A 15,165-nucleotide genomic window follows, 5' to 3' on the forward strand; every position below is an offset into this window, starting at 1 on the left:
ACCTGAAAACATGTCTGGGTCATATTTTACCCCAAAATCAAAAGAAAAAACAAGATATTATATTTTACTTATAGAAAATAAAGCCTGTTTTGGGGCCATTAAATTCTAATTTTGCGTTTTTATTTTTATAGTTTATATGTAATTCTTATTATTCTCAATGGTGATTATCATTTGATTCTCTTTGACTCTATCTTTATTAAAGTAAAATAAAAATAAAAAGGTGTATAAATACTTTAATTGTAATCATATATATATATATACACACATACACACATACTGTATATTGCATTATAGTAATGAGGATTGAGGTGAAACTAATTTTATATTTAAGTTTTATTAATTAAATTCAGTTAAACATTACTCGAATTTGATAAGAAATTATGAAATGAAAATCCTAAAAATAGGCTAAAACATTTTTTTTTAACTTTTTTTTTTTAGTGAAATAAGCATGCTTAATTGTCATGAAAATGTCACAATGCAGAAAGTCTTAATGGTTCTAAAACGTTATAGTCTATATTTCTATATAATTTCTATTTCTTTCTATTTTCATTTAAGTTTGAGGTGAAATATTAAGCCAGCATTTTCTTGATGAGCTTTGTTAGACACCCTCTAATTATTTTTATCTCATGTTGGGGCCAAATCATCCTTCTTTATAAACGCAATACATTGAATAATCGAGCACAATGCTATTAATTACAATTGTGCGATGGCTATACTGGATCCAGCAGTCATTACCAATTGAACATAATAAAGGAGCAGTGCTCTATTCAAAGCATTTGTGGGCACAATGTAAATTAAAAGCAAATCAATAGAAAATACATTCGGTTCCATTCTCCTTGTCGCTGCAAATAAACAAGCTTCTTTTTCTCAGCCACTTGATGCACGTTTAGTACTCAACAGTTATATGAAGTAAGCCGCTATTCACAGGGGGGCTGTTTAAATTAACATACACTTTCTCCCGGGCCCTAGTCATCTTCATCCCGCATTTATGGAAGATGAGCAATGAGCAAAAACGATTGCCAGTTAAACTTTAATAAAATAAAAACAGAATAAAGGCATCAATGGGTTCGGTTATTTATAGAGTGGTTCTCATTCTGAGATTGTATTTAGCTCTTCGTGGTTTTCTGCTTTGGAAGAAATTTTACATTCGGGCACGCTTGGGTTGAGAAGCGAGATGACAAACAGAAGAGAGAGGGCACAATGGCGAAGGCTGTCTTTCTCTCTCTCTCTCTCTCCCTCCAGGTCGGTTTCTTTGGAGGATGCAAGGCGCAGATCACAGAGCGCCTTGTCTATTTTTAGCACTCCGTGGTTACTTAACGTTCAGCGCACATTCTTGAATGCAGCAACAGCAGGACGGGATGAATGAGCTTCAGGATCCAGTCAAGAGGGCCGCCCCGTGCTGCCCCTCATCCTCCACCTCCCCCTTCACCGCCTGTGTAACAGAGGCTGCCACTGTGGCCAAGCCAAACAAGCACTAAAAATGCAAAAGCGTATATATGTACAACATATTTACAGCAGCCAGCCACATAGCATCCATTTCCACCCTTTTTCTGGACAGGGTGTGGCAGCTGGTCAGATCAGGATCAGGCAAAAATTGTGTGGCAGTGGTAGTCACGTTACAATTAGGGGAAGACATTAACAGTTGACACACGGCCCTCTTTCCCAGGATTTGGGAATATCTGCAGCTGGAGACTGAGCATGACTAGGCCTGTGCAATTCCCTATGCTTCCAGCGTTAAAAAGCTGCCCCCTGCATCAGACGTCGCTGGGGACCCGTGCCCGCTGGGCCACGCTGGCAGGGATACAGCCACAGCACACAAGCCACAGCGCTTTCTGGATCTCTTGATTGCGGAAGGCATAAATTACGGGGTTGATGACGGAGTTGTAAGTGGCAGGCACCAAAGTGGCATAGGTGTAGAGGGGTGGGTACGTGTAATCAGCTATAAGCGAATAGACTGTAAATGGCATCCAACAGGCGGCAAAAGTGCCCAGAATGATCGCCAGGGTGGAGACGCCCTTCCTGGTGGTGACGTAATGGGGGCTCGCTGCTAAAAAGTGGTGCTGCAGGGCGATTTGGTGTGTGTGTCGCATGACAATTTTGCAGATCTGCACATAAAGTTGAAGCATTAGGCCAAACAGTAGAAGGAAGGAGACGGACAGAACAGCCACGTTGTTTTTTGTCAGTGGCCACACCACACTGCAGTTTGCTTCCTGGCCCAGGCAGTTGATACCAGTGACAGGCAGCAAACCCAGGCACAGTGACACTCCCCATAGAAGCACAAGCATGGTGTATGTGAAGGCAGCTGTACGCTCAGAGTTGTAGGTAAGGGCGTAGTACAATGACAGGTAGCGGTCAATGGTGATCGCCAGCAGGCTGAAGATGGATGCAGAGAAGGAAGCCACCACCAGACCCACAGTCAGGAGCTGTGCCGAGTCAGAGCGCAGCAGATAAGCAAAGGTAAAGTGCAGGACTAACCCCAGGCCAGCCAGCAGGTCAGCTAGAGCCAGGCTGCCAATCAGCAAAAACATGGGGGCGCGCAAAGCTGGGTTCTGCCAGATCACAAGAACCACCAGGGCATTCTCACAGGCTATCAGGGTGCCAGAGGAACACAGCACGATGTCCCAGGGGTTCACCAGAAGCTCATCAGGTGGCCTCGCCGGCAGAACCGCAGGTGGGTACGTTCCGGCGGTGAAGTTCTCTGGGCTTCCCGCACCACTGCTGCCCCAGGTGGGCTCTTGGGCCAACCAGCTGGGGGTAACTGGCACCTCCTCACTCATTCTGCCTCCCATCGAGATGACATATGCATACACCACACAAACACACAGAAAAACACATTTAGATGAGTAGACTGTAAAATGGTAATCTGCAATTGATACAACATAGTTGTAACCTAAATTTTTTTTTGTTAGAGTAGCCTAATGTACTTAGGTTGATTTAGAGATTTCAAATAATATTTTTGACTTGGATGAAACCAGTTAATTCAAATGTTACCACACAAAGTGCATTTTTGGTTAAAATTGTGTACACTGTAAAAGGTGGTAACCTTGAGGAGCTATTTCTACCTGAACTAACTCTTAAAATGAGTTTTGTTGGCATATCCTAATGTAGTCAGGTTGATTCAATGATGATAAATAATATTTTTGACTTAAATAAAACCTGTTAATGTTGTTGTTACCTCATGAAACATTTTAAGGTTCACATTTTTTTAAATGCTAACCTATTGTTACCTTGAGGACCTATTTCCTGATGTAACCCTTTTTTGTTTGTATAACCTAATGTATTCGGATTGATTCAGTGATGATAAATAATATTTTTACTTAGACAAAACCTGTTAATTATTATGTTATCACGTAAAAAAAAAAAAAAGAAACACATTTTTTTTAAGTGTTAACCTGCAATTCTTAACTTGAAGACCTATTTCTACCAGATCTAACCCTTAAATTTAGTATTGTTGGTATAACCTAATGTATTCGGGTTAATTAAATGACAAAAAAATATTTTTGACTTGAATAAAACCAGTTCATTTTAGTGTTACCACATTAGGCACATTTTTTACAATTTTTTTCCTGTGTACGTAAAACGTGGTAACCTGCAGTTGTTACCTTGAGGAGCTATTTCTGCCTGATCTAACCCTTTAAATTAGTTTTGTTGGTGTAACCTAATGTACTCAGGTTGATTCAGTGATGTTAAATAATAATTCTGACTTAAATAAAACCAGTTAATTTAGATGTCAGAAAAAGAAAAAACAATACAGTATAATCATGATCAAAATACATGTAATCATGATACATTATTCATTATTATACTACAAAACATCAGACAGTCAAAATCAGCCATTGTAACAAAATGTCAATAAAAATAGCCTATATTAACTATAACAACAACAACAACAAAAAACATAATAATAATTTAATGGAATAATATCTTAAAGGGATAGTTCACCCAAAAATGAAAATTCTCTAATCATTTACTCACCCAAAAAAAAAAAAAAAGGATTTAAATATTGATCTGTTTCTCACCCACACCTATCATGCCGCTTCTGAAGACATGGATTAAACCACTGGCATCATATGAATTACTTTTATGCTACCTTTATGTGCTTTTTGAGCCTTCAATGTTCTGGTCACCATTCACTTGCATTGAAAGGACCAACAGAGCTGAAACATTCTTCTAAAAATCTTAATTTGTGTTCTGCAGAAGAAAGAAAGTCGTGCACATCTGGGATAGCATGAGGGTGAGTAAATGAGAGAATTTTCATTTTTGGTTGAACTATCCCTTTAAGTGTTACAGAGATATTGTACAATTGTTAGCTTAAACCTGGCCATGAGAAATCATGCATTACTCCTCAACCAGTGTCTTAAGACTCATAAAGTTCATTTGTTCAGAACAAAGAATCAAATTAAGATAAATTAGATATACAGGTACATTTATCTTCTCTTGTATTTAATGATTAGGTGGATATACAGGAACCTGTTATTATTCAGTCATAGGTTACAATACAACGGTGGAAACTACAAAGAGAAGGGAGGGCCCTTATGAGTACTGATATTAAATAAAGCTTATAAAACATTTTATAAAAGAGCTCTGCGTCTTAAGAAGACGCCTGCATCAGCAACCTTTTATTTATCACATATGTCACCATAAGACCATTCAACACGGCAACCAGCTGGATGACAGCAAAAACCTGCATCCAATGATGCTCTATAATAATGCTTAACCTCTCTCTCTCGATATATATATATATATAAGATAACTGGTTCTTTATCTGTGGTAAAATGCAAAATCAATATACAACTATAAACATTTTCCGAAATGGACATGTTCCCCATTCACTCCCCATCTGGAGGCTTCCCTACCTTATCTCTCAGAGGAGAGGCGCCTGTTTTAAATGTTTTTACGTCCTTGCTGTCTTTCCATTATAATTAATGGCAGCGCTGTTCGCCGGTGCATCGCATCACGGATGGAGGAATCGGATGCGGTGATGCCGAATCTTTTCTTTTTGCTGTACGTTACAGCCAGCAGCGATAGCGGCTCTTCGCCCTCTGCAAGAGCATCTCCGCCGACTGCGACTGTGCGAAGAGCTGGAAGATAGGGAGGGGTGAGGTTTGATTCAAACCGGCCAGACTCACCAGAATAAGGATCCAGTCACATTTGTTTGCATTTCTGCTGCTTAAGGGCGGAAACTAAACGATGATAATCCCTCCGTTTAAATTTCTTGTGCAGCATCATTGGGGGTTGGAGGCACCATATAGCAGCGTTCATATAATCTTATGCACATAAATATTAATACTCGACTTAGGAGCATTTGGACCTGTGCATTCTACCGCGTGCGCAATCAGTGCAGCTTTCAAAATACATTCATATTTTCAAAGGTCTTTGAGAATACTCTAGGATTATAAATTGTTGTTAAGAGGAGATATTGCAATGCCTCAGTGTAGGATGACACCCATTTATCTATCATCTGACATTCAGACTGCATCTTTCATTGTGTTGCTCCCCTGTGAGAGCTATTCTCGGCGCGTGCTATTAACAGCATGCTCATCTGTGTCACCCACTTCCCCCACTATCTTTCCTCTCTCCTGCATCTCAGTCTAACCCCTTATATTTAGTTTATTCCCCTCACTCTTTTACAGTCTAAGCTTTTTCGCACAGATTTATACCAGATCATCATAGATTAAACTGCACATTGCTCCTCTTAAAATCTTTCTAGCCTGAGACCAGGCTTGGTATGCATCTCAAAAAATGACTGTATATGTTTAAACAGCGTATTTTTTTCGTTACAGACCACTGGCAATACAAAAACAGAATGCATTTTATGTGATACTTTTATGTAAGTATAAGAGGAGAAGAATCTCTTATCTTAAAGGGATAGTTCACCCAAAAATGAACATTCTCTCATCATTTACTCACCCTCATGCCATCCCAGATTTGTATGACTTTCTTTCTTCTGCAGAACACAAACCAAGATTTTTAGAAGAATATCTCAGCTCTGTAATACAATTCAAGTGAATGGTGACCAGAACTTTGAAGGTCCGACTAGCACATAAAAGTAATCCATAAGACTCCAGTGGTTTAATCCATGTCTTCAGAAGCGATACGATAGGTGTGGGTGAGAAACAAATCAATATTTCAGTCCTTTTTACTGTAAATTCTCCTCCTGCCCAGTAGGTGGCATTATGCACGAAGAATGCAAGTAGCCAAAATCAAAAGAATATGAAAGTGATAGTGGAGGTTTATAGTAAAAAAAAAGACTTATATTGATCTGTTTCTCACACACACCTATATCATTGCTTCCGTAGACATGGATTTAACCACAAGTCTTATGAATGACTTTTATGCTACTTGTATGTGCTTTTTGAGGCTTCAAAGTTCTGGTCAACATTCACGTGCATTGTACAGATCTACAGAGCTGAGATATTCTTCTAAAAATCTTTGTTTGTGTTCTGCAGAAGAAAGAAAGTCAAAAATATCTGGGATAGCATGAGGGGGTAGTAAATTGAGAGAATTTTCATTTTTGGGTGAATTATTGCTTTAAGCATTAATGAATCAGCTATATATTTTTTAATTGCTTCAAAGCAAAAAACACAACTACTGAAATATGTCTGAGCTGTAAAGATAGGAGTGCAATGGATGAAATAAGTGACGCTATATTTCATTCTCCATCTTGCAGTAATCCAGACTAGCCACTGAGGGGCCACAGTGACCAAGAATGAGTCATCACCACCAAGGCAGGATCAAATCGCAGCAGGCTGGTGGTAATAGCTCATCCTTACATGCTTGCATGCATACATCCTGTCTTGGTGTATACACTTTTATTTCTTTTTCTTTAAAACAGAAAACGATAATTTCACAACAGGCCGTCTCAAGCAAACCCTTACATTAACCTGCCAACATCTACAAAACTGTATCAAAAGTGCACCATAGTGTTATATATTTTTTTCTGGTTCTATCCTTTTTTTTTTTTTTTTTTTTTTTTTGGCTATATCAGTAATATTATTATAATTCTCATAATATTTATACAAATATTACTCTGTACAAGGTAGAAATACATAACTTGCAGTTCCCCACACCTGGAGTGTTTAAGACCCTCCCCTCCATTTTAATAAACACACCCCCTTTTCCCCCATGCACAAGTCTTCGCCTCCTCACAACCGCAGGAATCAAAAGGTTGCAACATGAAAGTTGAATGCAAATCCCGGTCATATCATACAATCTGTTACATTAAACACATTCTCTCCACAGTAAAGGACTGAACACAAGTGATGAAACGCTCTCACAACATAAATACAACTGACAAACAATGTTCAAAATGCCTTGCGACTGCATCACATCCAACACTACTGCTGCATCGAGACCGGCGAGGGAGGGCTTGGACGGGTGGGGTGTGCGCGAGGCGCCGCTGCAGCGAGAAACTGCACAGGTGGGATGCAGCAGAATTCTGCAAACAGGCATGCCTGTTGCACTGGTGTCCATAAGGGGACGCCCCTCTGGCCTCTTTCAGTCTCTGGACTGGTAAAACAAGATGTACCCGGACTCTGAGTTCTTAGAAATTTCCGATGTTAAACCATAGAACTCTTCAATTGCCTGGGCATCAATTTTCTATAGGGAGAAATGAAACAAATTCAGACAAATAAAGAAAGTCCATTTTTGCAATCTTGTATTCACTATAATATATGGCCAAAAGTGTGTAGACTCCTAAATGCCACACCCTTATATACTTGTTGAGCATTTTCAATGCCAGTGAAGTGTATTTCTGTCTCAATGAATGAACAATGCTGATTTTGCATTTCTATTCGATCTACAGTACTATGGATGAGGGCTGGCAGCTTACCTCTACAATGTCATCATCAAAGAGCAGCCAGAAATCATGACTCTTTACAATAGCGATGTAGTGTCCTCGGTTTGGGCCGCTGTAAAAACACATACAGATAGGCTACAAACCAGATAATACTGATTCTACTACTTTGTAAGGACTAATTACAAAAGGCTGTCTGTGAGTTATGGTATTTATTGTTGTGAAATCATTGAAGATAGGAGTACTTATACATGTACTGTATATTGAAAGTTCATTCAGACTTGGAGTGTCAAATATTACTAAAAAAATGTCACATCTGTACTGACTAACCTGCCACAATGCACCACCACAGCGACCAGGTCGTAAAGCCTCTCGGGATTGGTGGCATCTCCAGAGGTGTTAAAGAGACGGAGCTCCAGAGGGAAGACCACGCGGTAGCTTAGCTTCGTATAGCGCTGCAGCTGCTCCATGTATTTAAATCTCTTCAAGTGCAAGGCGAGGATCATGGGAAGTTTCTTAACCCGCATTCTACAGTCATATACAAACACATTCATTTATAAAGTATATACAGTAAATACATGGTAAGGAATCAGTTGGTAAAGGACCAACCGACAGAAATGAATACACAGTCATTCATTTTAAATGGTGCTAATGCTCACCGTTTGTGTGCCTCTTGTTTACTTCTGCATTCCTCACAGTAATATTTATATTCACTGCACAATGTCTCTGTATTACTGAAACCTCTATAAAGAGTGAGTGAAAGAGAGAAAATTTTATTAAAATGGATATAGATGGTCTTTGAGAAGACTGTTTTGCATTGGTTTAAAGGCCCCATGAAGTGCCTTGATTTTTTTCCTGTGTTGACTAATTTTCTATTGAAACAGGACGTTTGGGTGGGGCATATAAAAGTGCTCATCCCTTTTTTTAAAGTAGCCATTAGCCTTTAGTTTGCATCAAAGCCAAAAACCATGATTAGCTACTTGCTAGTTGACTGCAGGTTGTATTACACCGTCTACACCGGACACGCCTATTGACATGACGCATCAGTTTGAGGCTGTCTAACACTGTAGAAAGCAAGGACCAATCCACTGTAAGCTCGAGTAGAATTCAGCAATGGTTAAATGGGTAAATAACCAGTATCATACTTTATTTTAATGAAAAAAATCCACTGGTATAAACATTTACTTATTATGTTGGCTTGACACATGGCACATTCCTTCAGGCTATTCTGACTCAGATTGCTATGACTTTTCTAACTGATCAGGGCTGCATTTCCGAAAAGCATCGTAAGCCTAAGTAGATCGTAGAAATCATTGGCGGCAATGGTTTCTATGATCTACTTAGCTTGCAATGCTTTTGGGAAACGCAGCCCAGAATAAAGCACAACAGTGCCCGCCCAATTTTTCAGCCACCTGCGTTCTGGAAGTATTTTTTCCATTCATTTCCTCCACAGACTTTTCATAAAATCCCTCATAAAAAAGTACTAAGCCATGAACCAAACCAACGAGCCCTTTTTTTTTGTAACAAAAAAAGTATTTGAAAATCGGACAAAAAGACAAAGGCACAACACTATGTACTTCCGGTCTTTCACGAGGGCAAAATCTACAATCCCATGAAGCACTGCAAATTACGTTATCGAAAATAAACCGATGGAAGTATATAAAACTTTTGATTTAGGTTGTTGATTATAAGTATAGAAACAATGTAGTTAAGGTTTAGTGTGAAATATTCCAATATATACAAATATGCACTGTAAGTAGTTTGTGGGTGAAGGGAGGCCGACTCATTTGCATTATCAGTCACACGTCACAGTGTGTCATAGGAATGGATGGTCGCTTCCGGGCTTGTTTGGCTGCAATTCTTTGATTGGTGGATCTTTCTCTGCTGGACCACAGGTAGTGTAAAATGTTCACCAGGAACTGATTTTTAAACAATGAGGTTGAAATAACACAGACATATGGTCACAACAGAAGCATATATTGTACCATTGATGAACAACCTCAGAGCTCACGGTAGGTCTGTCTTTATATGTTTGTAGGTCATCGGTAAAAATGAATTCGTCTAAGGAAAAAAGTGGTTGGATTAGCTCTGCAGCCCATCAGCAATAAAAACAGGACATCCGTCTACTGTTGGTGCTATGCAGCTCATCTGGTGTCACATGGCATTCTAATTCTAGAGAGCATTATTAGATTGGAAAAGAAAATCTGTGTTGTAAAGATGAGTGATCAATATTTTTTGGTCTGTTTTACCAGAAGAGGAAGACTGTAAGTTATAAATGCGTATATATGCTAAAAGTTAATTCTGTTAACTTTAAAGAGCACTAGTGAATAGAAGGCTTTAAAGCCAATATACCAAACCCCAATTTGTTTTAATGAGGTTGTGACGAGGAGGAGGAGGGCGGGGCCGGGCTGGGCCGTGACTACATACGCCCGGCCCCCAATCGGGCTAATCAGCCGAGGAGAGGGATAAATGCAGCCGGATGTGGCAGTTCCGGAGAGAGAGAGAGAGAGAGAGAGAGAGACACACGCAGTTGCCGTGTGTGTTTCTCTCTCTCGAACTGCCGCATCCGGCTGCATTTATCCCTCTCCTCGGCTGATTAGCCCGATTGGGGGCCAGGTGTGCGTAGTCATGGCCCGGCCCCACCTTCCTCGTCACAGAGGTCTTTAACAGCATGTACAGTATGTGTGTGTGTGTGTGTGTGTGCACTTCCTAAAGTGTTTTCAAACCTGAGACAGTGTGTAATTGAAGTGTTCTGTTCAACATCCACTGACAAATCCAAGAAATCCTCGTCTTTACTGCTTATCTGTGAGAGAGCAAAGTCCAAAGATCCACCTCAGATAAAAGCACAGCCAATCGCATTCATCAAAATTATCAGGATATCACATCCTATTGGACTTAAGGGTTTACCAGTTTAATAATATACAGTATGTGGCGCTATTACCGTCTCACAGGTGAGGCACCGTGTCTCATTGGTCAACGTGCCTTGGAAGATTTCATGAACCCAGGTGGAGGAGGGCGGGGTGCTGTTATTGTTCTGTGAATCAAGTGTGCCATTGGCCAGTTTGCCATTCTGTTTGTCTTGCTTCCGCTCTTCTTGTAGAAGGTCTGCTATAGTGTTCAGCAGGTAGTTTAGGAACTCATGTGCATCTTGTTGCATGTAGTTATCAAATAGTTCTGTGGGTTTACAGGGAGAAAGGATATGTCACTCTCTGTAATAACAATCTGCTAGGTAACACAAGGAATGATGAATGAATCCAATATGTTTCTAGGGCTGCACAATTAATCGAAAAAAATAATCGAGATTACAATTATGGCTGCTACAATTAACTTATCGAGAAAAGTGTCAATTACAGTATTCCATTTAGATCTCCCGTTGAATTAAAATTTGTGTTTATTTTTTTTTCAGAGGTTGAGCAATGTAACCAATCGCAAACATGTTTGTTGAGTACATAAACCTATAAATAATGTTGCAACAAAACTAGAATGCTCCCATTATAATATAACAATATAATTAAGAAACACAGATGTCATCTGCGCATTAATATAACAGTGAAAATTAAGGAACACATTTCTAAGCTTGTTTTTGGAGGTGTAGCTTACATAAAAAATATGGATAGTAATTTGCCCCACACAAAAAAATTTGTGTCATTTAATGTCAATTCTATTAATCAAAATTAATAATCGTGAATACAATATCAAGTGAAATAATCGACAATTAAGATTTTTTTTTCATAATTGTACAGCCCTAGCTGAACTTAATGTGTTTTACATGCCAATAAAACCCATTGAATGATTTATGATTTTATACAGTGGCGAAAACAAGACACTTTAGTCAAACTTAAAATGTATGAATGTCATTGAATTCGAAAAACTAAATATCAAACCATGTGGCCTTAATTTTAAATACAGCTCATGCAAACTTTTTAAGGAAAATACTTCATGTGTATGTTAGGTTTTAAATGATACTTCAATATAATTAAATTCAATTATATTTAATTTATTCAATTTTATTTAACATATTAAAATGAAAAACAAAAATATTTGCACACTTTCTGGCTGTTAAACTTTGTGGAACATGTCCACAGTTGTTGTGCTGAACTATTAGCAGGTCTAGCAACATTTAATTTTATCTAATGCAATGAAATGCATAAACTGAAGTGTGGCTTAAGGCCTCTGCACACCAAAGGTGAATGTTCATCGCAATTTCTCCCCGCAATTAACATTTTGAATCGAAACAATGGATTACTAAATGGAGTTCTCACCTGGAGCGAATATTAGCGCCGAATCGCACGACGACAAAGCGACGCTTTTTTACAGTGAGTGTGTAAAAAAAAAAAAAAAAAATCTTCGCTGGGTGATGAAATGCACGGACCAATAAAATATGAGTTCTCTTTTATCTCTAATTTAACGTATATCGTATAACATATTTTCCTTTTTCGTATCACCTTTTTTAATATACAACTTTATGGATTTTAAGTGTTTTTCTTCGCCAAATATTAACAACAATGTGGTGACTTGCAGTGCATCGTATGTCTTTGTGTCAAAATGCCTTTGTATACCAAAAATGTGGTGATGTCACCAAAAAATCTTAATTTTTAGTGCAATTGCTAAAAGTCATTAACAGCTGTGCTGCTGATGGCAAGTATTATAGTATCAGACTGAAGATGGGTTTTGTTGGATGAGATCTGTGTTTCATTGCTTGCATTATATAGACTCTTTGAGCATTTAAATGCAGTCACGTTTAATTAGTAACATGTTTTGAGCAAATGTTGATATACATGCAATAAGACAATCAGTATTGTTCCAATTCACAACAACTGTAACAACAGTCATTATAACAAATGTAACAAATGTATGTAATGTCGCCTTCGGTGTGCAAAGGCCTTTAAGTGTCCAAATACTTTTTGGGCCAACTGTTAACTTAAAAATATAGTTGCTTGATCATAATTCAGCACTTTCTCTTCTATCATCCATTACTTCCTGCATTCATCTTCCTTACCATTCTCTTTCCGTAATCTCGTGATGAACTTTTTAGGGGGGATCACCCCAACTTTCCTCTTCTGGTTAGCTATACTGTGAAAGAGGTCTGCCAGGCAGGTGAGCAGGTTCTCCTTGCGGCGTGGCTGACTCCTGTATGCCAGAATTTTTTCCCGGAACGGCCTGCAGAAGTACAGTGCCTGGAGCACAGAGTTACAGTAGCAGGTGTTTCCAAACTGTGGATCAAAACACACAGAACACACCCACAATGATTCCAGGGCATGATGATAAACACACTGCCAGATTAAACAATGTTAGAGAACAGGGAAGATCTCGTCTTACATTGACCAATCCAAAGTAATGCTCATTGACAGGGAACTGCTCCGAGCCGATCTCTTTCTCCAAAGCGGAGGCATTGGCGCCCTGAAACAGAACAGGCGAGCAGCTATTCAAGCATTTACAGCTGTTAACTTGTGGATATAATGTCTCTTTTACAAAAGTGCAACAGCAACCATAGTTTCTGACAAATATATTTACTGTACCTACAACAAAACTGTAATAACATTTTGCCACTAGCCATGGATGCCATCTAAAATATTAAAGGGATAGTTCACACCACTAATAAAGAGAATAAAATTATCTTATTTACTCACCCTCATGCCACCCCAGTTGTGCGTAACTTTCTTTCTACTGCTGAACACAAACAAAGATTTTTAGAAGAATATCTCAGCTCTGTAGGTCCATACAATGCAGTTGAATGGTGGACAAAACTTTAAAGCTCCAAAAAGCATATAAAGGCAGCTTAAAAGTAATCCATACGACTCCAGTGGTTTAATTCATGTCTTCAGAATATGAAAGGTGTGGGTGAGAAACAGATCAATACTTAAATCCTTTTTAACTATAAATTCTCCTCCCTGCCCAGAAGGTGGCAATATGTACAAAGAATGTGAATTGCCAAAAATAAAATAAAAATAAATAAAAATAAAATAGAAAATTGTGGAAGTGAAAGTCTTAAGTCTAAATATTGATCTGTTTCTCACCCACACCCATCATATCGCTCCAGAAGACATGGATTTAACCACTGGAGACGTATGGATTACTTCCATGCTGCCTTTACGTCCTTTTTGGAGCTTCAAATTTTGTCCACCATTCACTTGCATTTAATGGACCTACAGAGCTGAGATATGCATCTAAAAAAAAAAAAAAAAAAAAAGAAATGTGTGTTCAGCAGAAAAAAGAAAATATTATACATATGGGATGGCATGAGGGTGAATGAATAAAATAATTTTCATTTTTTGGATGAATTGTTAATTTAATTAGGCAACATGGCAGAAAGATTCTGAAAGCTTTTAAGAAGACACTTTGACAACATTACAGCAATCCATTGTGATTCAGAATAACAACTTGATACAATAATACATAAAGAATATAAAGCAGATACATTTGCATTTCATTAAAATGTGCAAGAAATTTTAAGGGGGTAACACTACATTAGCACAACACTCATTTGCATTTCACAGCCCTAATATTTGCAATTTAAGGTTTTCTAACTGAATAATACAATCCAAAAAGAGCAATTAAATCAATCGAATAAAGATACAGATAATAGATATGATATCGAGGCACACTCTAGATAAGGGGGATGCACAGACAGGGGATGGGACACTAAAGCAATCACGGTGTGACCGTACTGGAGCACAGGTACACTGAACGCAGTGAACAACATCACGATGCTAACGTTTGCCGTACCACTACTCATTTATCACACAACAGTAAAAATCGCGCTGATTTAGTTGGCTCGCGCTTATTAAGCATATCTCATGCTCATAACCTGTGTGTACTGAATGACACTTCAGCTCAGCAGTTAGCTGATCTCTGCGTTGCTGCGTCCAGGACGGGCGAATTCAAAAGTCCAAAATTGCTTTAAAAAGACATAGACAATATTTATGTCGCATATCCCTCCGATAATAGTAATTATTTAGGCCTAATGCAAAATTCATAGCAGGAACACACGCACGCAAGGAGTCCAATTCCCAGTCGCCACTCACACAACGAATGCAGCACGCCACCGATTATACTATCATGCATGCGCTGACGTCCATTAATCCGTGAATCAGGGTATATTTACTCACCATGGTACAAAAAGAGGCAAATTTGGAAACTGTCATTAGGATTTCCATTCGCCCACCGCCATCTTCCACCCAATCACCGCGCGGAGGCGAAGAGGAGTCCCCGTGAGGACAGACTGCGTCCCTGGCAGAGGGCATTCCGCTGGGTCTTAGCGCCCCTCCAAGACAGATGCTCTTCCGTCTGATTAATTTCTTACACAATTGCAAAATTAGTATTGGACTGAATAGAGTAAATCCAGAAAATCAGGGAGAATTCTTAAGATT

At 38.9% G+C, this 15,165-nt stretch overlaps 2 protein-coding genes across 3 annotated transcripts; both read right to left on the reverse strand.

The window, feature by feature from the left end:
* Positions 1 to 477: 477 nt before the first annotated feature.
* gpr12 (G protein-coupled receptor 12) lies at positions 478 to 5,947 on the reverse strand. The gene is made up of 2 exons (XM_051687389.1): positions 4,857 to 5,947; positions 478 to 2,778 (listed from the first exon to the last, which is right to left on the reverse strand). The coding sequence occupies exon 2, from the start codon at positions 2,775 to 2,777 to the stop codon at positions 1,755 to 1,757; it is 1,023 nt and encodes a 340-aa protein (XP_051543349.1). The 5' UTR covers position 2,778; positions 4,857 to 5,947; the 3' UTR covers positions 478 to 1,754.
* An 850-nt stretch (positions 5,948 to 6,797) lies between these two features.
* Positions 6,798 to 15,036, reverse strand: usp12a (ubiquitin specific peptidase 12a). 2 transcript variants are annotated; one of them, XM_051687387.1, is made up of 9 exons: positions 14,905 to 15,036; positions 13,115 to 13,195; positions 12,795 to 13,008; positions 10,737 to 10,969; positions 10,522 to 10,598; positions 8,455 to 8,538; positions 8,126 to 8,323; positions 7,832 to 7,910; positions 6,798 to 7,599 (listed from the first exon to the last, which is right to left on the reverse strand). In XM_051687387.1, the coding sequence occupies exons 1-9, from the start codon at positions 14,950 to 14,952 to the stop codon at positions 7,498 to 7,500; spliced, it is 1,116 nt and encodes a 371-aa protein (XP_051543347.1). In that variant the 5' UTR covers positions 14,953 to 15,036; the 3' UTR covers positions 6,798 to 7,497. The 2 variants fall into 2 exon arrangements, with proteins under 2 accessions (XP_051543347.1, XP_051543348.1); XM_051687388.1 differs by lacking the exon at positions 14,905 to 15,036 and adding an exon at positions 13,426 to 13,546.
* Positions 15,037 to 15,165: the final 129 nt, after the last annotated feature.

Source organism: Myxocyprinus asiaticus, chromosome 44 (assembly GCF_019703515.2).
Source record: "Myxocyprinus asiaticus isolate MX2 ecotype Aquarium Trade chromosome 44, UBuf_Myxa_2, whole genome shotgun sequence".
NCBI lineage: Eukaryota > Metazoa > Chordata > Actinopteri > Cypriniformes > Catostomidae > Myxocyprinus > Myxocyprinus asiaticus.

Excerpts from the sequence above, each read along its gene's own strand:
- gpr12 (XM_051687389.1), bottom strand. The coding sequence starts at position 2,777 with ATGAGTGAGGAGGTGCCAGTTACCCCCAGCTGGTTGGCCCAAGAGCCC.
- usp12a (XM_051687387.1), bottom strand. The coding sequence starts at position 14,952 with ATGGAAATCCTAATGACAGTTTCCAAATTTGCCTCTTTTTGTACCATG. Across the intron at positions 10,970-12,794 it reads GAGATTACGGAAAGAGAATG|AACTATTTGATAACTACATG; the intron begins GTAAGGAAGATG and ends GTAAACCCACAG. Across the intron at positions 8,324-8,454 it reads AAACAAGAGGCACACAAACG|AATGCGGGTTAAGAAACTTC; the intron begins GTGAGCATTAGC and ends ATATGACTGTAG.